Source organism: Rhamphochromis sp. 'chilingali' (genome assembly GCF_963969265.1).
Source record: "Rhamphochromis sp. 'chilingali' genome assembly, chromosome: 2".
In the NCBI taxonomy this organism is placed as follows: domain Eukaryota; kingdom Metazoa; phylum Chordata; class Actinopteri; order Cichliformes; family Cichlidae; genus Rhamphochromis; species Rhamphochromis sp. 'chilingali'.
The window spans coordinates 7,755,695-7,780,035 of NC_137930.1; the positions used below are offsets into that span (position 1 = coordinate 7,755,695).

The following is a 24,341-nucleotide window of genomic DNA, read 5'->3' on the forward strand; positions in this document are numbered from 1 at the left end:
TGCTGGGGGCTGTCAGTTTAAAGATTCCTTTTCACTCCCAGGTGAGATTGAAGATATAGGCTTAATTATGGCCAAATATTATTTTCTGCCACAAGGTGATCAGGACAACTGCAGACTAATTTACAACAGTGAATACATTTGAAAATAATAATATAGGTACATCCCAATACAGGTCTATATATGATCATTTCATAGTCCCTGTGGATGCAATGTTATGTTCTCCATTTGCATTTCTTTAATGTGTCAATGTACGCCACCCATATGTAACCCAACATCACCAAAATTTATATGTGACAGCATTTTGTTCGACTCATGCCTAAATACAGAATGAAGAATCGGAAAAAGCGTCACATCTCTACGAGGTAAATGAAGCAAAATCTCAGTAAAAATCTGACCACTCAAAACCTTATGTGCTACAAAAATACACAAATATGGAAAATTTATTCTTTGGTGAGATCCAAATACATAGAAATTAAATCCAGGAAAAAAATGCAGAGCGAGAACTGTGAGCTGTTCCAGGCTAAGTGAGGGGAGAGGAGACATCACACTTCGTTCACCTGTGAGACACAGGACTCGGTTGAGAAGCCACCAAACCAAGGACTGATGCTAAATGGCCACTGAGCCAGCCAAACAGAAAACACAGAGGTCCAAGGGAAGCTGCAACACAGCAGCTAATATTTATCTTAAAACAAGAATTGCCATGCGGTAGCAAACTTAGCGCCATGTGTGGCAGTTATTTGGGCATTTATTTAGAAATTCCGTATGAATGAATGAATGGGGGGTGTCATTCATAACAAAGACTGTACTCCACAATTACCAGTCATGTCTGAGATTACAACTGCAGTACTGTGCTGTAAATATGCTTGAAACACAGGTTATACTTTTGTGCACGCCAATAATTGCACACCATACAGAAACATGGAAAAGCTTCAGAATGAAAAATCAACACAAAAAGTAACTGTTTCAAGACAAACTCAAAAATCCAGTTAACTGACCAGACCTACACTACATGCTGCACACATGATCACTAAGTCCTGTGTTTGCTTTGTGTTTCCACTCCCAACAAACTGCAGCAGCTTTCACATTACCACACCAGGAGAACCAAACCAAACAGGCAAACGCACCAGTTGTTTGGACAATACCACAAAGGTTAATCACAAAAAACACTTTAACCAACGCACAAACCAATGTTTGAATGAATCACCGCAAATACACAGCTGGCTAAGACCTTTTCTGAGTCTGACTGCTGAGCGGCTCTTTTGGAGGAGGAAAGCTGCCATGTACTGACTCAGTGCTGTGTTTCTCTCTGATCCACGTACTGAGGACTGGGTATTCTCTCCAGCTGATGTATGGATGTCCAAATATACCTGTGGCCTGGCTAGGTAAAGTCTTTGTATTGGAGACGCACTTACTGTTGTAGTGGTACATGTTAGTGTTCTTGTATCATCACTGACAGCTGCCACACAGCAGTCCACAAGCAATTAGCCAATCTGCTGCTATAAAATATAAGTGTGATATTATCTAAAAGCCCTAAACAGATTTAGTCCTCTGCAAGGTATTGTCTCAATTATTAAACAATGTTCAAAGCAAAGGCTGGAACACACATTAAAATAAAGCAAAAGCCTATGTTTTAAAATCTGTGACAGCCACAAAAAAGGGCCAAAAGTTTAGTAACTGGCGCACGTGTATGTGCTACTGCAAGACTGCAGTTTGCTCTCTTTGGCTCTGTTGTGTATATTTGTTCATGTTCTCTGAAAGTGCTTCAGATTTAGCTCTCTGGACCAGAATACAGTTACTATCAGCTTGAACTTTAAGCACCATGAGAGAACTGTTATTTTGATTTGGTGTTTTCTAAAATAAATTGGACACAAATTATTTCGCAACTGAACTATTTTGTTCTGGGGGAAAAATAAAATTGGACAAAATTTGCAGCCAAATGATGCCGGTTCTGATCTTTGGGTTTACATTGTTTTTAATTCTCCTTCACTGCCAATGAAACAAAGAGCGTTTCACAGTTACTGATTTCCACAAACACGGTCTCTGAATCGCCCTCTACTCAATCGTGTACATTTAGAGAAGATAGAATGAGCATAAATAACACCCAGATAACTTTTTTCATCTGCCCTTTTTAGCCACACCATCACGTACACAGAGTTAGTGCAGGGTTGGGTGCTTAAGGGCCATGAATCTCCAAGTCATAATTATTGTGTTATTCTGTGACTGAATGCTCAATGTAATGGAATAACGGTTAAGACGAGCTTCAGGTTCTGCGAGTTACTTTTAATACCACACTGGAATGAACTGAAAACAACAGCACATCAACTTTCTTACAACCTTTTACAACAGTGATGCTTCAGAAACAACATGAAGCTCCTGATTCACTGATTTAGGTTTGTTACAAATAATGAAAGTGCTTTAATTTGAGCCCATTTCAGAAGCACTGACAAGCTGACTGTTAGAGGAAATCACCAGCCACTGCTGCCAGACCTGTCAGAGGTGGGAACTCTCTGCAGAGCGTCAGAGCCTTTGTTTGTGCACTGAAGGTGTCTAAAGTCTGCCAAGAGGGCGGGGCCCTCCTGCTGTTATGGCATGTAAATACATCAATGAGTTACAGGGAGCAAGGACTGATTTTTGACCTAATTCACTCTACATGAACAACGATCAAGGCACACGCATTCAATTGGTTATCAGAGAATATGCTTTCCTGTAATCATTTCAGCTGGAAAAAAATTAGCAGCACGTATTCAAGTGTCTTTCTTCTGGGCCGCCAGATTAACAAAGATAAAGTACCAGCAGAGCAACATTATTGGACACACAAATTCAAAATTATGCTTTTTTGAACTTCTACTGCTAACTCAAACTTTACACACCTCCATCACTGAATGAAGAAAAGAGTAGGATAATATTTCTCACCGCACTATGAGGTGCAGATTTGCCTATAAATGACAGGACTGATATTTAGTTCTACAACTGTTTATTGATTTCTTACTACTGAAAGTCTTCTTTTCCCCTCAGCACATCAGCTAGTCACAGGCACCTGCACTATGAAATGACTTAAAGATACCCCGGGTATCTTTCTGTTATCTGGATCCACTTACCCCAACAATGGCAATCAGGATAACTCTTACATGAAGCTGGTTATAAACTCACTAAGGCACAAGCGTGTTGACATGACAGGCTTGGCGCTGGCAGCGTCTGACCAATTACACAGATTATTGGAAGAGGATTAAAGAGGGTTATTACTTAAAGCTGAGCAGCTAAATATATAAAATTTACAACAGTAAATATATTTGAAATTATTAACATAGGTATGTGCAAATACAGATCTACATATGATCCTTTCATAGTCCCGTGGCTGCAATGTTATGTTCTCCATTTGCATTGTTTTAACGTGTTGCATTCAATGTACACCACCCATATAACTCAACATCACCAAAATTTATATGTGACAGAAATCTGTTCAGCTCACCCAAAAAAAAAAATATATACAGAATGAAGAATCTGAAAGTGTCAAACAAAGACAATTAGATAAAATGTTAACAACTGACAATGTGTTCCAGGGCATTTTAAAGAGTAACATGAAAGTAATGTAATGAGTAGTGTAATGAATTACTTTCTCCTGGGAGTACTTAAGTAATATAGTGCATTATTTTTGAGAAAAGCGTTATTTTAAATACATTTCTTTTTTAAATAATGACCCCAACACTGATTACGCCAACATGCAGTGGTGAAACGTGTTTTTGTTTCCACCTTTAATCGGACCAGATTTCTTGCTCATTTCGTAAAGCCCTTTGCTTTGGTTGAGGTTGCTGTAGGAGCTTCTTCTCTTGGTATTACATCGTCACAGGACACTGACACCACTCTTGCTGTCAGAGATGGCCAAGCCTAACTCGTTAGTGTGCACAAAGACATGGTGTCGCTATAATATACATATATACACAGATGGATATATATATATATATATATATATATATATATATATATATATATATATATATATATATATATATATATATAGATAGATAGATAGATAGAGAGGGAGAGAGACAACTGTATATATACACCCTACTTCATATTAAGATTCTAGATTAAATGTTGCATTAAAAAAAATAGACCTCAGAGTTATACTGTGTACTACGATAAGAAGATGTATTAATTTTATATTAGTTAAAGCTTGTATTTAAAGCTCACTCTGAATATGTCAGCTAATTCTCACGTCAACAGATGGACAAAGTGATCTAAAGGAGGAAGAGTCATAGTGGAAGCACTGGGGTGTCAGATGTGACTGCGTCAGCAGGGAAGAAGAATTCTGAAAGGGACTACAGAAGTCAGGACTAGCTCTGAGTCAATCTGACATTTGCAGCTTTCATATGCAAAAATAACATGGAAATAAATACAAAACACCCCAGAATCCAGCCTCAAAACCGTAAGGAAAAACCCGTTTGCGATTAAGAAAAGTGGAGTACAAGGTAATAGCTGGAAGCACAATGAGCTCAGATCAGATCAGTGACAGTGGTACAAACTATCCAGCTAATCCACACCTAACTGCTGTTCACACAGTTAGCATTTGACTGAACTCAAATGGTGCTGTGAAATTTTCACAGACCTCATATGAAAAGCAACCATGTCAATAACCAAATTTCAACCACATCCCCTTCAATGAACTTGCACGCTACAACCTGGACTGAAGCGACACTTTCAAGCCTCTGCTGCAGGGACAAAAGGATGTACAATTATATACAAATGGTAAGAGGTGGTGGGGGTGTACTATTTCAATAGGACTCTAGCTTTTGTCTTGAGTAACACCCTCCTCGGTGAGCTAAACGCTTGCAAACAGCAAAGATGAGATCAACAGCTGTATAGAGTGGTAATAAAGATGCATCAGAAGGATTTACAGCAGCAACGACAACACTTAGCAGCTTCAAAGAATGAATTACACTGGCTACAAGACACAGATTTAGGATCAGACCTTTAGTCAAGAAAGCCCGGGAGCAAAGAAAACATGTCTGACAAGCAATGGACACCAGAAACGATGGCAAACAAAATGTGCAGGTAGCTCCAACACTGTGGATCATTGGATTAACTTCTTGTTAACTTTAAGCTCTATGACAATGATGGTTGAAATGCAGATTTTACGAGGCCGGGGTTTGCTGCATGTTCTTAGAAACCTAAAGTGAGAAAAAGCTTTACAGTCATTTCGGTCCCCATCAAAGGTAAGGCACAGGTTTGAGAGGAAGCACGCCTCCATCGCCATATATGGTCGCGTAGCATGCACAGAAAATGTCATCCATTTCACAAAAACACACACATACACACACAAAAGCCCAGCATCAAAGCCCCTATGGATGTGCTTACCTAGGCTCAGGCAAAATGATTTTCTTGCTCGCCCGGGCCGCTGGAGTAGATTTGCTCTTCTCCATCGCCATCAAGTAACTGACATCAGCGAGCACCGCTTCAAGGTCCGCCATCTTTCGACCCTGGGACGACCAAATCGATTAAATAACCGGGCCGGGAAGGGTGGCTTCTGATTTAGGGGCTTAAAAACAACGTCCTCGGCCAGATGTGACCCACATCAAGGGCCAAGGCGCGCTGTGGGGGCCGGATGAATGGACGACGGCGCTGACCGTCTGCTGGGAAACGGCGGCGTTGTCTGCAGCTCCAAGTCTGTTCAAACTACCATCGTTGTCACGTAAAAGAGGAAACTTACGAGGGAAGACATAGGGTAGGGGTTAGTCGAAATATCTGCAGTAAGCAGGCCCGCTAGATCCACCGTCCTTGCGATTCCATGTAGCGCAAGGGGCGAGAGTAAGGACCTGTGATGTTTCTCACACAGGTAGGTGCGATGCACCACACACGGGCGCTGTCAGGCTCTACAGGTCTCCGGGGACTTGCCTGGTCCTCCTGTGTCCAAACGACTGGTCTGTCTCCAGTGCGGCATGTGCTTCAGGAAGAAGGGAATGAGGGAAGGAGGGGGCAGGGGGGTGTTCCTTAAAATGTAAACACTACTGTCGAAAAAATGTTCTAATCTTAGCGGACTGCCTGCTCCTCTCTGCAACACAAAATCAGCCACGCCGTGAGAAGACAGGCTTAACGATCAGTGCAGAGGGGCTGGTGAGACACTGCTGAACGGGTTAGATGTGGATCATCAAGGTGCCCGTTTGTAGTCTTGTGCTCCTGCAGCAAAACGCTAATCTGTCAGGCGCGACCTGGCATAAATAAAAGCGTGCAAGCCGAGGTTAGAGATAAGCCAGGATTCATGATTTGCATTCCAGAGTATCCACACAGCGCTGCTGTTTGTGCCCCTGTTGCTGCTTTCCTGTGCAGCGTTAAGGCTCAAACCTTCCTTATCGTCTCGTCAATCACGCACAAAAAAAGTCACCGGAAAAGATGCGGTTAAACTGCTGACAGAGGTTTGTCGCCAAATTCTGTCCAGGTGTAAAGTAATTGAATCAAGCGATCACAAACCAAATCCAGCGGTACATAGCTAACTGGTTTCTAGCCGCTGCCACTATAGATATTTGGGTTCGTTCGCTGGTTAGCTACCACGCTAGCTAGCAAAATGAAACCTGCTAGCCACGAGGCTAACTAACCACCAGGATTCAGAGCGGCCAGTCAGACACTCCTATTTTAGGCTATTCCGCTTCAGCAGACATATAAAATCAATCCCGTTGCAAAGACAGTCACTTGCAGGCAGACAAACAGCAGCGATTTTTTCAGCAACGTTAAGCTAACGGCCGAGGCGAGGACACTGGAGACTCGTATTGGGGAAGTCTTGCAGCGTTTCCGCTAAACAGTCTTCGACAGTCCGGTGAAGTCAGAACGAGGATAGAGATGCAAAACAATAACCCATAGCTGCTTCTTCGGTTACCCCGAACGTTAGGGGGACCCTCCCTGCCTAAAGACCCAGCACAGAGTTACTGAGTGTGGGGGTGAGGGTGACGCTGATGATGGAGGAGGGGTAGGGAGCGCTGGCCAGTAGTCTGCTTGGTAAACGCTAACTTTTCTTCCTCGCTGTAAACGCTGGCTGACCGACTGCGCGGCGAGGCAAACTGTCAAATTCTTTAGTCCGTGCAATGTTAAGAAAAAAACAACAGAAACAATATTTATAGTGATGAGGTTAACAGTACGCTGGCGCGCGCCTCAGAGATGTGAAACTGAACGTTCAGATCAGGTCTTCTTGCTCCGCGGCAGCCCCGCGCGCCTCCTGCCTACCAGGTTCTCGGCGTTCGCAGAGCCACTCGGCTGCTTAAACGCTCCAAGCCTCTGAACGAGTCTCCTTCCGCAGCCTCTGACTGAGTGCCAGTCGGTCAAGTCCGCTTGTTTCAATTAAGGTGTTCGTCGCCTCTAGTACGGCACATGTGTGGCTTAAAGCCTCCTCTCTATTTTTTTTTTTTTTTTTGGTGTTTTTTGCTAGCACAGTGGCTCTGTCTGCTTTGTAGTTCGACTTCCTCCCACTGCGGCGGGGAGAGGCTCGTAAAACACGGAGCGGCTCTCTCGGCTGTTGGAACGGAAGCGCGTTATTAGAGGTGCTTAGAGAGGAAGGTGTTGTTTCGCTCTGTTTATTTATGTATTACAAACAAACAAGGCGCAATCCGCGCCTATTCATGCGCGTGCAGCTAACTTAATCAGGGCGCCGAGTCCGCGGTGATTAACGATGCTCACTGAGAACAGCTTGGATTGGCCTGTAGAAAAGAGAGCTCTTTGGTCGGGCCTGCTCTGTTTCCGCTGCACTACATTACCCCGCTGCCCCCCACGCTGCTGCTGTTCGCACTGAATTGGAATAGTCACGAACAGTAGCTTCCGACAGTTCATATTACAGCAGTGTATTTTGCGTCAACGTACGCGTCGAGGGATGCGTGCGTTGCTCAGGTGGAGATGCAGTGCCGTTGCCTGGCCGCACATGGTAATACTCTTAGTTCAGTGGACGGGCAAAGAGGCTTTGAGGTAAGGTGGGCGTCAGGAGCAGGGCTGTTTTGGATGAAAACTGCATACAGGGGCCATCATAGGTACCATAAGTCTGAGTGACAAAAAAAAAAGACTCACTTAAAATGTGCAGTGAGGGTGGCAGCACAGTGAGCCTCATTAGACCTGTGACATTGTTCTTGTCATGACATAAATCCCCCTCTGATTTATGTCATGGGTTGTGAGGTTAAAGATCAAAATTATAACCTCTGATATTTCTGTACTGGCTCCTATCTCTCTAATTCTCTTAAAGAGGTTAAATTACACCAGAACACCAAAACTGGACTAAAACTCAGTGGCAGCAGGTGTGATGGAGGAACGGATCCAAATTGGAAGTTTTTTGCTTCATATCTTGTCAGTATGTATGGAGGCTGTCAAGAGAGAGGTCCAACAGTGAAAGTCTGCAGTCATCTGAAAAACACGGTGGAGACTGTCATGGTTTGGCGCTGGAGGGCTTGTCAACTTTCAGATTTGCATCCACCATATTATAGCATCTGCAAAATATCTGATCTTTCTTTTTTTCAGCATAAGAGTGGCCCCAAACACTTTTCAAAGCAACGTCAACATTATTGAAGCAGTGTGGGCTCATCCTGGCTGAGAACAGAACAAGAGGCAGAAGAATCCAAAGTAAAGCTTTTTCCTTCAAGAAGGAAACATTCTTGAAGGAAAAAGGAAGGAAACGTTATTTATTATCTATCAATTATCAATCAACTATCAATTATCTATCAATTTATATCTTAAAAGAGATTTTTTTCCCCTTTTTTGGTAAGAATCAGAAAATGGCTTTATCACTTTAAAAACAGATATTTTAATCATTTTTAAATGGCTAAATTCAAATATAATTTAAACCAGGCTATGACTGTCATATTTATTCAATGTATAGACTAATGTCATTGTGATTTTTTTGATTCCTTTTTTTATCATTTACTTGACAACCACCTTTCCTGTTGGAAGGCGCTCTTAATGCTAAACTATATACAACATGTTTGGAATGTCACGCTGCCATCGAGGCCTCTTTTTAGAGGGTCTTGCTTATTTCAGCAAATTTTGCATGAATTCCAGCAGCACTGTGGTCAAGGTCCCCAGTGGAAACATCTTTGGGAGTTTCCAAACAATGACAAGGTGTATGAGACTGAAGCCAAACAGAGGGGAAAAAGCCCCAGCGTTTTATTTTATTTTCCTCGCTATATAATTCTAATAAATGCAACTGTATTTCTGAGTTTTGCACAATGTCATATGTATAGGCTGAAGGTTGTGTAATTTTCTTGTGTTGAAATGTGGTGAATAAATTAAATGGGCTGTGGTAACCACATAGAAATTTTGAGAGCAGCTGAAAGGACCGTGTTTCACCCTCATGTGCTGGGAGGTGTTGCCTTTTATTCTAAATGAAAATGAATCTTTAAAGCACATTTTGAGCATAAAATCATAACAGTTTCTTCTTCATAGTTCCTTGATAGCTTTCGTGAATTTAAGTTTAAAACTATATTTCAAACATTGGAATACTTACCATTAGTGATTACTGACTTATCAAAACTGATTATTGAATTATCAAAGATAATAAGACAGCAGCATTTGTCCCTCCATAGTGTAGTGGACACAAATCCCCCCTGGAGTTGTGCCAGGAAGGGGGGATTCTGCCAAATCAAACACACGGGGCTGCCCACGGTCACAAAGGAAAGCAGCTTCTTCTTTAATAAGACAGCAATGTTTGATTAGCACATATCTTAGAAAAAGATATGTGAAAGGACTTGCAAATATTTGTTACAGTTTGGTTCACATTTATTAATCTGGTTGACATCGAGCACTTACATAATAAGCTAAAGACTTGGTTCTAAATGACATTTTTTTCCTCACATTCACCCTTATTAGCAGGTAACCTCTGTACACCGTCATGTGAATTATACAGAGGTGATCGCAATTCAGAGGAAAACACAAGTGTGTGATGTATAAGTGATTTAGTATGTCCATATGATAAGCACATACACTGGTGGAAGTCAGTAAGGTTTAAGAAAAACAGTTTATTTAGCACGGGCAAGCAGCAGGGGTCAAAGGTGAAGGGTCACATGCTCGAAAGGGTTTGGTGTAAGTTATTACTGCTGAATACGGCGGATGGACTGGATCTGAGGGGTCTGGCAGTGAGAGCCAAACTCCCTGAAGTGTTTGTACTCCCCACAGTGACGATCGCACTCCATGATATATTGGTATCCACGATAACCAGGATACTGGTAGCAGACAAATCTGTTGAGAATTGACAGACGTGGAAATGCAAATGTTGTGAAATGTTGCAAAGCATATTGTGAAAATCTGAGTAGGGTTATTTTTTGAACTGCTGAGAGGATGAGGAGGGGGAAATAAGGAGGCAAATAAGCAGCTGGGGACACTCACGCTCCAGAATGGATCCTTAGAGAGCCAACTTCATTGTTGCACCAACCCATGGCCTGGAGGGAGGGGTAATCGTCGCTGAGCTCACCCTTACGGCCCAGGAAGTTCTCACGCTCATAGATAGTCATACGACACTCTCTGTGGTTCTGGAGGTGGGGGAGGTAAAGAAAGAATACATTTGAGTAGTTTTTCAGGTCAGGCAAGTCTACATTATTGATTTGTCCGTCACAGCAGCATTCGCTCACAATGGAGGTTTTTCAGTGGAAAAAAAAGCTGAGAGATAACTTACAGCACAGGCAATGGGTCTGAAGGAGGTCAGTCTCTCAATGTGATAGGCATTGCTACCTCCAAAAGCATCACACTGGGGGTACTCTCCCCGCTCCAGGACAAACTGCTGTCCCTGATAGGAGGCATGCTCATAACCCACCCAGCTGGAAGGAAGCATAGAAAAAAAGAGATTATTCCATCATCCCAAAAGTCCTTAAATCCACTTATACAGAGGTTAATAACATCCTGTCATGTTAACCGTATGTCACTTAATGATGGTTTTCTGCTGCATGTCTATCTGTGCGCACATATCTGTTTACTCACGCTCCACTCTCCACCCTGAGGGAGCGAACGGTCTCAAAGCCAAACTCCATCACATTGCAGCACTCAGAGGTGAACTCATGGCGGCGTCCCTGGAAGCATTCCTCATCGAAGACAATGATCTAATGGGAAAAAGGACATGCAGCTGATGGCTGTACACACCATCCACTTAAACTTGATGTGTGATGTCTGAAATCACTTCAGCAGCTCACCTCAAACATATAAAACTACATTAGCTAAGCTAATCACTCTGAACTGGGAGATAAACCACGTTTAACAAGCCCTAATGCACAACTGTGTGATATTCCAATCCCAATGAAGTCTTTATAGCGTCCTAATGTGGTGTGACTTCATTGGGCACTCTCCCTGATGCTCAACTGTATGAGGTGTTTTACAACAAGCAGCTCCTGGTCACATCTGAGGGAAAATTCAAAGGTGCTGATGAATAAAGCTGCTCTTCCATCTGCAGACTCACCTTCCAGTGGCCGGAGAACTTGGTGCAATGGTGAGTCATCTTGTCTGGAAGGAAGAAAGAATTTTATCCACGAGTGCTAACAATGAATAGACAGCAGTGACAACAGGGAAGCCACACACTCTGAGAGGTAAGCAGTCATTTTATTCTGATGCAGAAACTAGCCAGAAGCTAACCAGTAAAGACAGATGTGTGAACCAGAAATCCAAAAAGTGAAGAGCAGGAGATCGGTTCTATTGTCAGACCTATGAAAAAACAAGTCTGTGTCGCAGGTACAGTGTGTACTTTACACATAATGGGCAGGATACTGAAAGCAGCCTGAACTTGTAATTGCTAGATGGAAAGCACCAGTGTCTATTTATAGTTTGGATACCAAACAGAAGAGGGTCACAGAGGCCACAGGCTTCATTTGGCTACTCTAACTTTTGTCTCTCTCTTTCTAGTTTTTCTGCCCATTTCTAAGATTGTTCCATCATCACCACTGTTCATCGCAGCCACTGGGTGCAGTGATTTCAGCCTGGATGGTGTGTGTTTGGAGTGGGAGTAGATATGGATGTGTGAATATGGGGGATGCTATACCCTGGCTGTGGTACCCTGGCTGACCGTGCTGGATGGCTGTGGCGGCTGGGCGAGGGACAGGAACTCACCTTGCTTGATGCCCTTGGGTTGTCCTGCCGTGAGAGTGAGAGGAGCCACACGCCCCCACCCTTTTAAAGCCTCCCCTGGCAGGGGTCCATGCTGAAAGCCCCGGCTCAGCAGCAGGGAGGGGCTTTTCTTTGTCCCCACCTGACAAAAGCATCGTTAATCTATGGAGGGCCAGAAGTGCAGACACCACATTATCACTGGGGGCAGTGGACACAGAGACCAGGAATATAAGAAATGAAACATAGAGTGCAAGCTGAGAAAATACTGAGAGCCAACGGCATCAGAGAGGGAAGAGAAAAAAGCTGGAGCTGGAAGCTCTTTAACTCTTTATTTCAATTTATGTCTGCAAGTAAAGACCAGTCATTTTCTCAGTTAACTGGTGCTTCATTTTTGCCATTAAATGTGTGAAATTTGCAAATACAATAATGACCTGTCATACCATTAGAATTTGTTGATAATGTGAGACCAACAAACACAGACAGAATAAGCTCTGTGTGCATGCCTGCTCATGTTGGTAATAGCAGTGAAGCGTTGATGGTGACTCAGAGGATGTTTTTTTTTCCACAATATGTTTGAAAATAGTAGAACAGAAAAAAAGTTAAGAGAATCGCAAGATCCGATTTTAGTATGGGACATAAAGACCTTAATTTGTTATATCTATTAAAAAAGGTTGGTACCAGAGTTAAAGCACTAATTGCGACGGCTAATTGCGCCAAATATGATTTTTTTTTTGCAATGTAATGTCAGAAAATAGGAAGAGTACTAGATGGCTCTGTCTGATATATAGCTTATTTAGCCTAAAGCTAAGTCTTAAGGCAAAAGACCTCAAGTTTTTAAAACGGTTGTAACAAAGGATTTTTATTTGCAAGATCATTACTTGGAATCTGTTCTCAGTCGCTTTGATGTCACTTTCAGGTGAAAAAAAAAACAGAAAAAAAGCAACGTCATGCATGTGTCAAGGCAGATTTTCAGTGCAGATAGTATTCTTATGAAAGCTTCCAATGTGTGCAGTGAGAAATCTAACCAGTGCAGAGGAAGTCCTTCATCCAATTATGGCAAACACTAATACTTACACCAGAATGCTTTCTAACATGAAACACGTCTCCACATCTCAAATCTGATCATTTGAAGTGTTCTAGCAAGAATACGTGGTTGATCACACAGATCATAGCAGCACTCTTTCTTTGTGTGTTTTATTTTTTTTGTCATATTCATAATTACAGTAACAAAGCCTTGTTTTTACGAAATGTTCAACAGTTTAATGAAAAAATGTAAAAAAGCCCTCAATAGTAAAAATTGGTTTAACCTGCATGCTGTAGTGTAATACACTAGCTAGGACTTGTGTGTGTGTGTGTGTGTGTGTGTGTGTGTGTGTGTGTGTGTGTGTGTGTGTGTGTGTGTGTGTGTGTGTGTGTGTGTGTTTAAGTGCTTACATAATCAACCACATGTAAACAGGAGCGCAGAGGCACTCGTCCTTATTTCCAGTGAGCCTAAAGGAATTTCAGCTTATCTAAAACGTTTAGACATAATTCACTGCCTCAGATCTTCATATACAAGCCTTGCTTAATCAAAGTTCATTTCTCTGAAATCAAAACAGAAATTGTAGTTCAGAAAGACCAAAAGTCTCAATGAACATTCAATCATCCAGATCCAGCAAATCCCAAAAAGTTGATCCCGTTCATCTGGATGTATCAGTGGGGAAATGTTTCATCTCTCATCCAAGTGACTTTTTCCCCCATCCTTATAAACAGTGCTTTTGTATAATAACTGAAACTAGCACCATGGACTAACAATGGGCTGTGAGGTCAGTTTCATGATCATTAAGGTTGGGGAACCCTGCAGTCAGTTGAGAATGAAGAAGTCACTTATAAGAGTGACAAAACATTTTTCCCACTGAAAACACTACGTCCAGATGAACAGAATCAACTTTTTGAACAGAGACCAAAATGTTTCCTGCCTGAAAAGAGTCACATTTCAAAAATATCAAACAGGTTTCCTCATCAGATTTTTTTTTTTCTACACAACACAAGAAAAAAACTGATCGGATTCATCTTACATTAGAAGGACACTGTTCACTTACCAGGGGAATTGTGTAATCAGCCATGATAATGATGAACCCCTCTGAAAGACAGACTAAATATTTTCTTCTTGAGAAAGCCGGGGAGGACTCCTGAGACCCCTGGCAGTCATCAGAAAATGGACATTAGAGAATGAAAGAGCCAAGGGCTGGTCAAAATCAATAGGTTCCTTTCATTTGGCAGGACATTTTGTGGCAGTGTCAGAAGATAAAAATGACAGTGGTCAATGCATTTAAAAGGCCATGTGTGTTTTCTGCCTAAAAGTGTAAAGCAGTGACAACCACTCATCTAATCTTCTTCAGACCTCGCAAGTATCATCATCAAAATCATTATCATCATAAAATGAAGTCACAGATATAAGCTCTTGCTCTCTTTTATTTCCTCCTAATGATGTCAGCAGCACTAACATTAGCTATCATTAGTGAGGAACGCTCACACAATAATTTGTTCTAACTATTAAAGGAACGAATCTCTTTGGTTACAATATTTAAATTAAAGTGTGCTATGCTATGTTGTCAGCTTCACTGGCAAAAGGTACAGGTGTAACACACAGGTACACATACCTGTTAGTAGTAAGAGACTAATAAAATACTAGAATTTCACTCAAGCTTCATGTGTGTGCCATAACACACAGCAAGCCTGAAGTAGTGAAAGTTTCTGCTCCTTACTTCTGCATTTGAAACTTCTGCATTGTGGATCTATAAAGATGCACTTGCTTTTAGTGAAGTCTTTAACATTATTTTTCCCATTTGATGCTAACATGTTTAAAGTCAGCCCTACCAAGTAGGATCATGTCCATTTAGTGACATGTTCGTTTATTACCCCAAACACATTTATTTCAACTAAACTCCACATACTCCATCCTGCTGTCTGAATACTCACTAATGTCAGTCTCCTGTTGTCTTTATCAGTTACTTTGCTAAAAACGCTGGTGACTTTTCTTTCTTACAAATGAAACCATGTCTGTGTAGCATTCTGAAATATCAGGAAAAAGTCTGACTAAGATTAAAAAATCCCTTTCTCAGGAAAGACCTGACCAAGAGGGCAGCAGAAATTACAACAAATATAATCACAGCATGGAAGCCACCCAGATTACACTGCAGGATTAGTTCACATATCAAACACAATTTAATCCTGCTTCCATCGTGGAAATGATCTCAGCTGAAGTGATATAATCCACACATAATCCATTCGCCATAATCCCATAATTATTACCACCAACAATGACCTTTATTCAACCTCTGAAGATGACCAGGAGAAATTCTCATGCACGGCTGTGTGGCAGTGCTTTTTTGTCTAGATTACCCACCAGTCAAGAACTACTCAATATTATCCCAGCAAATTTAAAGGAAGTGAACATGCTGCATATGCCCCCTTTATCTTTTAAATGTACCGGCTGTAATAATAATAATGGATTGCATTTATATAGCGCTTTTCAAGGCACCCAAAGCGCTTTACAATACCACTATTCATTCACTCTCACATTCATACACTGGTGGAGGCAGCTACAGTTGTAGCCACAGCCGCCCTGGGGCAGACTGACAGAAGCGAGGCTGCCATATCGCGCCATCGGCCAACACCAGTAGGCGGTAGGGTAAAGTGTCTTGTCCAAGGACACAACGACCAGGACAGATAGCCCAGGGATCGAACCGGCGACCTTCCGATTACAGATGCGATTCCCAACCCCCTGAGCCACGGTCACCCCTACAGTAATGACAGTACTGTAGTTCATGGACAAAATGTAAAGCGTAAGGTTGGGGTGAGGCTAGTAAAACCCAGGCTTCTACCCTACTTGGCTCATCCCAATGCATTGATTTACATTTCTACTGTTGATTTAACACGATACCACAGAATAACTTAAAAAATGCTGCCCATACTCTCTTTGACAAACACCTGCTTTACACGGGCACTGGATTCATAATAAAAGTGTAAAATTGCTGTCAAAGCCCAAATTTATCAGCAGGTTCTCCACAAAAACATCTTAACATGGACACTGCAGAGAGAAACTGTGACAGAGAAAGGAAGATGTCTGGACATTCAGAGTGTTTGTTACACATGAGAAGCTACAGAAACAGCGCGCACAGAACAAAAACTGTTCTGGCTCTTTCCTTACCTATATAAGGTAAGTCTTATTGTCTTTGGTTTCTGGTACAAGAATTAAAGATTTAATATCTGGCTAAACAAACAGGATGCTGGTTTTGGAAAATGTCAGATGCCAAACCTTATGTTGATTGGAAAGATCCTTTTGCGATATGAATGTGTTTATCATCTGTTAAGTAGTTGGCTAACACTAGCCAGAACTAGAAGTAGATATCAGTAGTAAGTGTTAGTGCAGTGCCAAAGCATTTAGTGGAACAGCTCTGGTGAACCTGAATGTCAGTGGGAGAAAGAGAATCTCCAGTAACTCAATTATCTCAAAGTTTAATAATGTTTAAACAGCAAAATGTCCAAAAAACCAAAACACTTCATTTGAAATGCTGTTTGATTCTTTGTATGGAGAACACATAGAAGATCAACATGAACGAATAGATCACTGCCTTTTTTTTGTTTTCTGTCTGTTTCTGTTGTGGTGATTCTCCAAAATCAAGAAATGGCGGTGAGTTAAAGTAGAAAGTCTGAGTTAAAGAATATGTTGTATTTGTGTGTGTGCCTTTTCTGTGTAGGTGACAGAGAGTGTGGATTACCTCTTTGTGTCCTGTGGACCTTTGCATTCCTCAACTCTACATGCGACTACAGCTCACAGGCCTACCAGCCCAACACACAGCAAAGAATGCTGTGTCAGTGGTTTCCTTTGACAGCAAAATGCTTACAGGCAGGCCCGAGGGGCCAGCAGTGTTTCCAGGCTATGCGATGACCTGCTGGCTTTGGTCCAGGCCAACAGTGATGACGAGAGGTTTTCTATTGTGCTGTGAGCCTCTACGTTTGGCCTTTGCCAGAGTATAAAAGCTTGGGTTGAGCGTTGAAGGGACCAGCACGAGCTAGCCTCCCTCATACGGCACTGCAAGCTATACTGACGCAGGTAAGCACACACAGACGCAGACATACAGGCCAGAGCATCCATCATGGTACAGTAGGACACCCACACATCCAGAGCCAGGGCCCACTCCCTGCCCACCGCTCCCAGCTTAAACTCCACCGTCCCGGGGAAAGGCCAAAACAACACCCAAATGAACCTCCAACATAAACTTCAGACTTGTGCTACTAGTCCAAAACCCTCCAAACACTTCTGCCTACCAACCCTCTGTCTATGTTGACACCTTGCCTGGGCCACATTTAACCTCACTTCTCCTTCCCTTTCACTTTCTCCTCTGAAACCCTGTCACTTCAATTTACACCTCTATTTCTGTTCACCCCTTGTCTTCCTCCATCTCTCACCCAGACTCTCCTGAAGCCCCTCACCATGTCTCAGACTGCCAAGTCCGCCTCCAGCCAGGGCACTGATGCCAAGGACAAGGGAGCCCCAGCTCCAGCTGCCTCCAGCAAGGCCACCAAGACTGGCGAGCCTGGCATGGGATCCTTCAGAGTGAGTCATTGCAGAGACAGAATGTGTGCATTTTATTTTTTCCTAAAGGGCAAAGAAAGTAGACTGCATGTTGTCCCATGTGTTTCATCTAGCAGGGCAGTTATATGTTTATTTACTGAAGGTTTGAATTAGACATTAGAATTTCAGATACTATGGAGGTGAATGATAAAGAACAGCAAGAAACTTGGTTAAAAGACCAAAAATAACCACTTTGAATTTAGATACTGATGCTTTGAGCAGTACTTTTTTTTTAAATCCAAAATGTATTGAGGCTATTCTTTCTGATGTGAGTACCTATGTACTTTAGACTCTTTCTGTGAAAGCCACTGCATCACAGGGCTTAAGAAATGTCTCTGAGATGGAGCAAAAATTAAATGACCTCATATACTATAGTCTAGTGAAAAATAATGTATATTTGTAAGCTCATAATCTTTAATACTGGCATCATTTTACACGTAGCCACGTTAAAAGTGACATGTTTCTAAAGTATAAGGTTGTTTTGGAAATCTAAGTGATTAGTAAGTTCAGTCAGTGCTGAGGACTTTAAAGGGGAAATTACAGTTTAAGAAGTTGCCTTTTTTTTTCATGCTCCATCCAAAAATGATTCCAAATCCAAAATTTGTTTTAAACCTTCCACATGAACTAAAGCTATAAACATAGTGTAAAGAAACAGCTATGACTCTATGTGTCCTCTGTGCAGATCATGCTGTTCGACCAGGAGAACTTCCAGGGCAGGATGATGGAGGTCCAGAATGAGTGTATGAACGTGTGTGACCGTGGCATGGATAGAGTGCGTAGTATCATTGTGGAGTGTGGCCCGTAAGTGAATACACACACACACACACACACACACACACACACACACACACACACACACACACACACACACACACACACACACACACACACACACACACACACACACACACACTTGATTTAAGCAGCTGCCTGCATATCTTCTCTATTCATGTATATGTCACTTTTATCTTTCTTCCAATTCTTCTCCTGTGCCTCCCCACTTAACCCTTTTGCCCCCCCCAATCCTGTCCATGGTGTCCCCCGTTCTCCAGCTTTGTTGCCTTTGAGCAGACTAACTTCCGTGGGGAGATGTTCATCCTGGAGAAGGGAGAGTATCCTCGCTGGGATACCTGGAGCAACTCCTACCGCAGCGACTGCCTCATGTCCCTCAGGCCCATCCGAATGGTAAAATGAGCTGTTTTCTTCGTTTGTTTTTTCATAAAATGGGAGAATATAGTGATTCTAAATTCTCAGACCCTACGTTTTGACTGACTAACAGTCCAGAGCTAAACTTACAGCAAAGAAAAGCAGCAAATCAGCAAATATGACGAACTGGAACCAGGAAAAAGTTTGACATATATGCTTGAAAAAGCACTGAAAAGGTTAAGTGACTATCAACACAGTTCCTAAAGAAAAAAAATCAACAATATTTTTCACATGCTGATACTATAGCATATCACATCATTAGCACGACATTAGTAGGCTTTGGCCCCTAATTTAGCACAAAATCCATTCATGGATTCCACTAACTGCTCATGGAAGCAGTTCAACATTGCCACCCACAGACAATTTCTTACAAAATGCAATCAATGAAAAAGCAGAGAATGCACATGTAATGTATGTTGTATAGAGACTACATTTTATTCTTCCTTTCCTACCTCCAGGACAGCATGGAGCACAAGATCTGCCTGTATGAGCTCTCTGACTTCAAGGGCAACAAGATGGAGATCCAGGAGGACGATGTGCCCACACTCTGGGCGCATGGCTTCTGCGACAGAGTGGGCAGCGTGAGGGTGCCAGGAGGAGCGTGAGTAGACACGTTTAGTACTTGTGCTCTCTCACAAAACAAAACACAAATTAGCAGAGTATCACAAATATCATCAACATGCAGGCCTGTGTTAAGGCCTGTGAACACACTGTGGAAGTCAATTTTGTAGTACGTCATATTACTATAGTAAAAAGTACATTTTCCATATATAAAATGGACTGCCAACATGGTTTCAGACACACCTAAGAGGATTCCACAGACTTGTTGGATTATACTACAAATAACAAGTGGGATGAGATGTCATTAAAAGGCTTGTCCTTTTGTCTACAAATCTTTTTTTTAGCCAGAAAATTTGCTTCATTTCATTATGTCCTCTAGGTCACCAATACAAATCTGTTCATTTGTATTGCTGACCGAAAGCCTCCAGAACAGCTTCAGTGCCTTTATCATACACCTTGAAAGCCTTTACACTCTGGATTAGATAAATGCCATCCTGACCAGAACATTCACAAATCTAATTCTTCATTATTGGAGTTGGTAATGCTCCCATAAATCCACTTCAGGGGAACTCAGAATCTCCTAGTTACCACTGCAACCCCTTGAAGGACTTCCAGAACATTCTGTCAGACAACTAAAACGTTGTAAAAGAACCCCAGGTTCTCCTAAAAAGAAACTCAGAATCATTTAAGAGATCCATGGAAGGAGAACCAGGAACCTCACTGACGACTAACTGAACCTCCTTAACCGAACTCTTCAAGCTCCTAAATGTCCACTTAACCCTTAACTTAAGCATTTCTAGAACTCCCTTATGGACTCATCAGAAAACCTCATTAAGACTTGGTATCTCCAATGTCCTCCAGACCTCCTAATTCACTTCTGGTGTCTCCTAGGTGATCAGTAGAATCTTTTCACCACAAGAACTTCAACAGTAAACATTAAACTTCTTAGGACTTAGCATTATAACGGTCTTATTCTCTATTATATTATATCTTATATTCTCTATCATAACCCTATAATGTCATATACCTTTTTTTATTTTATTTGTATGGATATCAGCCAGTAGTACACTACATGGACATCCTATAATAAACACACAACCATGACCTTTACCTTATCATGTCTCTCTCAGGTGGGTGGGTTACCAGTACCCTGGATACAGAGGCTACCAGTACCTGTTTGAGTGCGGTGACTACAGACACTACAATGACTTCTGCGCCTTCCAGCCCCAGATCCAGTCCATGCGCCGCATCAGGGACATGCAGTTCCACCAGAGAGGATGCTTCACCTTCACCTCCGCCAGCAAGTGAATGACATCTGCTGGCTTCCCGGTGCTGTTGCAGCCATGCAGCCCTCTCAGCTTTTTATCTCTCCAAACAAGCCCTTTCTCCAGTCTCCAGTGCTTTCCTTTATCTCCACATCATCGCTCCATCCCAGAGGAAAGACAGAATGAGAGCAAACACACTGGACAACATTAAGTGACTTTTTATGGTGCTAAAAATAAACATGTTGTGAAAAACCTAACCCTTCCTGCCTATACTATCTTTATTCATTTTTCAGAAAAATGTTCGGATGATGTTGTAACAGAAATATATGAAGCGTAGGCAATTTTGATATGCTAGATTTAACACTGCAATTGAGGGTCCTGTTTGGAGATGGACCATCCGATATTACGTATCGGTATCGGTCCGATACTGACCTAAATTACTGGATCGGATATCGGAGAGAAATAAAAAATGTAATCCGATCCATTAAATATCACAAAAGCAGCTCACAAAACTTGCGACATGGCGTAACTCGGCTCATAACAGTAGCACGTTGGAGCAGTATGTCACGCGATAGAGCAGCTGTGGCCTGCAAGACCTGTCAGCGGTCTGGTTGAGCATTTGGAGCCTGGCATTTTATCTCGGAGGAAGTTATCCCAGAGAGAAGTAAAGCAAGTGTGTAAGTTCATCTCTGAATGTTCGTAAAGCATTCCAGCTTTAAGCTTAACAACCGATATATGGAGCAACTGCCTCTTCTCTCCCCTCCTTCTCCTGCTGCTACTTCAATCCAACATGAAACTGATTAATGATCAGCTGATCGGCTTTTCTGTCGTTAGTCCATCTCTCTTCTTTGTTTATCGCCCACTTCGCGCCAGAAAGAGGAAACCAGCGGCTGAACAACAGCTTGATAATCTGTTGTTAGAATTTATTTAATATTACTTTCTACACCAGGATCCTTTTCTAGGCAGCTGACAGCTGGTAACTGTGCAGGGGCGGATCTAGCAAAGTTTAGCCAGGTGGGCCAATAGGGCATTAACAGGGAAAAGGGGGGCACAAAGACATACTTTTCTTTCTTATTCTCATTTAAAATATCTAGCTTTTAATAAATAATTATCTGATAATTATTATTACACCCAAAGTTTTAATCTGATGTAAAAATGTATAGAAGTCCATTACTGTATATAGTAACTATTAAGTCTAGTAAGCTGTAGTACTTTTTCCTTTGGGAAGGTACCATCTGTGCAGTCTGCAATTCTGTTGAAGAAATATGTTGAATCTATTTAATTATTCTCGAAAAATAATTGATTTCTGTGCATTTTTTCACCCTGCATCAAATTAAAGTTGATTATGTCGATTAAGCATCATGAGGTGGGGGGTGGTTCCCTACTTTTTTTTTTTTTTTTTTTGCTGGGAGTTTGCAACCCTATTAGTTAGGTTGCTTACTCTTTAAAATACCAGAATAGGGAGGATGGAGAAGGTTTAAGTTTATTAGATTGATTAGTATTGCTGAACTATGAAATATTTTGGGTGCAGTGTATTTTTTGCATACAGGTATAACAGAATAGCTTTAGTGTTTGTTTGTTTTTAAACTTGAGTATGAACTTATACAAAATGCAGCAAGATATTAAAAAAACAGTTTTATTGATTAAAAAACACTATATCGGATTCATATCGGTATCGGCCGATATCCAGATTTATGATATCGGTATCGATATCGGACATAAAAAAGTGGTATCATGCCATCTCTAGTCCTGTTATATAGTTGCACTATTTTTAGATTTCTTTTATTGGCATGGCTTTTTAAATTTTTAAAAAAAGACTCGACAGTATTCAGTTTATTCTCTAATCTTAAAATACAAGAATAGATATAAATGCAGTATAGAAGAAGTGGTAATTGAATTTTACACAAATTAATACCAGGAATACGGATAATTAAAAATAAAGTAACTAGAAGATATTCTTCATAGTAAATAAAGCAATGGGTTTACAAAATAGCTTGCACTGACTTTCAGAGTCAGAATCACCTTTACTGTCATTGCACAGTGTGATAAAAACTGCAGCACAACGAAATTGTCTTGTGCGTCCTTTACATCAGCACCCACATTCACACAGATCTATTTACACAAAAGTTCAGTTTTGTAATGATACTGGGCAAATAAAACTGTTTTGCAACCTGGTGAACGGTAAAATCGAATTAGTTCCCAGAATGTGTCCTGAACAATATTGTTTGCAGAGGCAGCCGGTCATGAAAAGAACACCCAGTGAGGGCAGAGGGAGTCCAATTATATCTTTCAGCAGTTCTTGTTACTCGTTTGAGGGATTTCTTGTGGTTCTCTGTGCAGTCAACGTACCATGCTGTTATAGAGGTTTTGCACATGATGTCATGTGCATGTCGCTTAAGAGCTGTCCGCCATACTGGACATAACGATCACATCCAATCGCTCATAGGTACTTTATATAGAAATTATCATTACTTTTTCCCTGCTTACAATGGCTGTATTCTGCTTTGTGGTTGGGTGCACACAGCAGAATACAGTTTCAATTTAAAAATTGTTACAAAAGCTTTAAAATTAATATGGTGTAACACGCAATATCACCCTTTAGACTCCCACGTGTTTGTTGAAAGTATCACTTCAATGTAAAATCGGACCGCTGCTGTTAGCCTTCAGCAAGTTGTATGATTTAATCAGTCTAGTATATCTGTAATCTGAAATCTCCATATTTTAATGCAACTTCTGGAGGCTTAATGCAGATTTTTTGCTACGTAAAACAAACTGCGGTTTGCATTAATTCAGTGATTACAAGGCCCAGTTCAAAAGACTCTGGTAAATAAAAAGGAAAAAGGGAATCCTTGCACCTGGCAATGCCTAGAAGCAGCAGGTATGCCCCAGTTGAAACTGGGGTAAAGTGGTCACATGTTTTGAATCACACTTCGGAGCAGTGTTTCAAAACCTCTGTGCTTCTGAAGCTCGATACAGTATCGAAACGTCTGTTTCAACCTTCCCATCCCTACAAATGAGTTAAATCTGCAACATATAAAATATAAAGCACCATGTGACTGAGTAGTCATGGCCCAAATGAAGCTTTCTGAAGCATGTATTGAAAAAGGGTTCATTACTTGAAGCTCGTCAACATAGTCCTATATTTGGTGTCTTCTTGTAGCTAAAAGCAAAAGCTGTGTGAAGAGCAGCTTGAAATGAACTGCTTCATTATGATTGCCCATTCTACAGAGCTCAGTTGACAGCATCTGTGTGATATCAGGCTACCAAGGTGGTGCTTTGAACATCTTTTTGTGTTTTTTTGTGTTTCTACAATGGTGTGGTCTCCCATTGTTTGACTCCTTGACAGCACAGTCTTATAATACATTGGGAGTATGCTTGTGCTGTGAGGTCCTCTTTCACCTTTCTTTTGGAACTATCCACTTGTCATACAGATCTCTCATGTCTGTTTTCAACTCTTTAGGTGCCTCACTACCCTCCAGCCTAGTGGAGTGAAATCTGAGTCTGTAAGTCTCCGTACGTATTTGAAATTTTTCAAGGACAGCTTTCTTGACCTTTACATAATCCATAATCTGACCAATGTCTATGGCTACAAAAGCAGCTCATGCCTCACCAGTGAGAAGGGGAGCACATGGTAGTCTTCC

The 24,341-nt window shown here is 41.5% G+C and overlaps 3 protein-coding genes across 3 annotated transcripts in view; 1 reads left to right on the forward strand and 2 right to left on the reverse strand.

Annotated features, from left to right (window-relative positions):
* Positions 1–7,475, reverse strand: part of grk3 (G protein-coupled receptor kinase 3) — a 71,572-nt gene extending 64,097 nt beyond the window's left edge. Inside the window, exon 1 of the mRNA XM_080874410.1 lies at positions 5,356–7,475. Coding sequence (XP_080730536.1) covers positions 5,356–5,468 — 113 coding nt within the window. The 5' untranslated portion in view covers positions 5,469–7,475. The remainder of the gene's footprint in view (positions 1–5,355) is intronic.
* A 2,238-nt stretch (positions 7,476–9,713) lies between these two features.
* Positions 9,714–16,853, reverse strand: cryba4 (crystallin, beta A4). The gene is made up of 8 exons (XM_080866556.1): positions 16,812–16,853; positions 14,130–14,228; positions 12,052–12,190; positions 11,408–11,451; positions 10,936–11,054; positions 10,634–10,775; positions 10,348–10,490; positions 9,714–10,200 (listed from the first exon to the last, which is right to left on the reverse strand). The coding sequence occupies exons 1-8, from the start codon at positions 16,836–16,838 to the stop codon at positions 10,053–10,055; spliced, it is 861 nt and encodes a 286-aa protein (XP_080722682.1). The 5' UTR covers positions 16,839–16,853; the 3' UTR covers positions 9,714–10,052.
* Positions 16,854–16,977: 124 nt separating this feature from the next.
* On the forward strand, positions 16,978–20,972 carry crybb1 (crystallin, beta B1; the record flags this gene model as incomplete). The annotated part of the gene is given in 8 exon segments (XM_080866545.1): positions 16,978–17,019; positions 17,021–17,080; positions 17,084–17,146; positions 17,507–17,650; positions 18,351–18,469; positions 18,721–18,853; positions 19,333–19,475; positions 20,566–20,972. Coding segments are annotated over 8 exon segments (882 nt in total). The 3' UTR covers positions 20,744–20,972.
* Between the last annotated feature and the right edge of the window lie 3,369 nt (positions 20,973–24,341).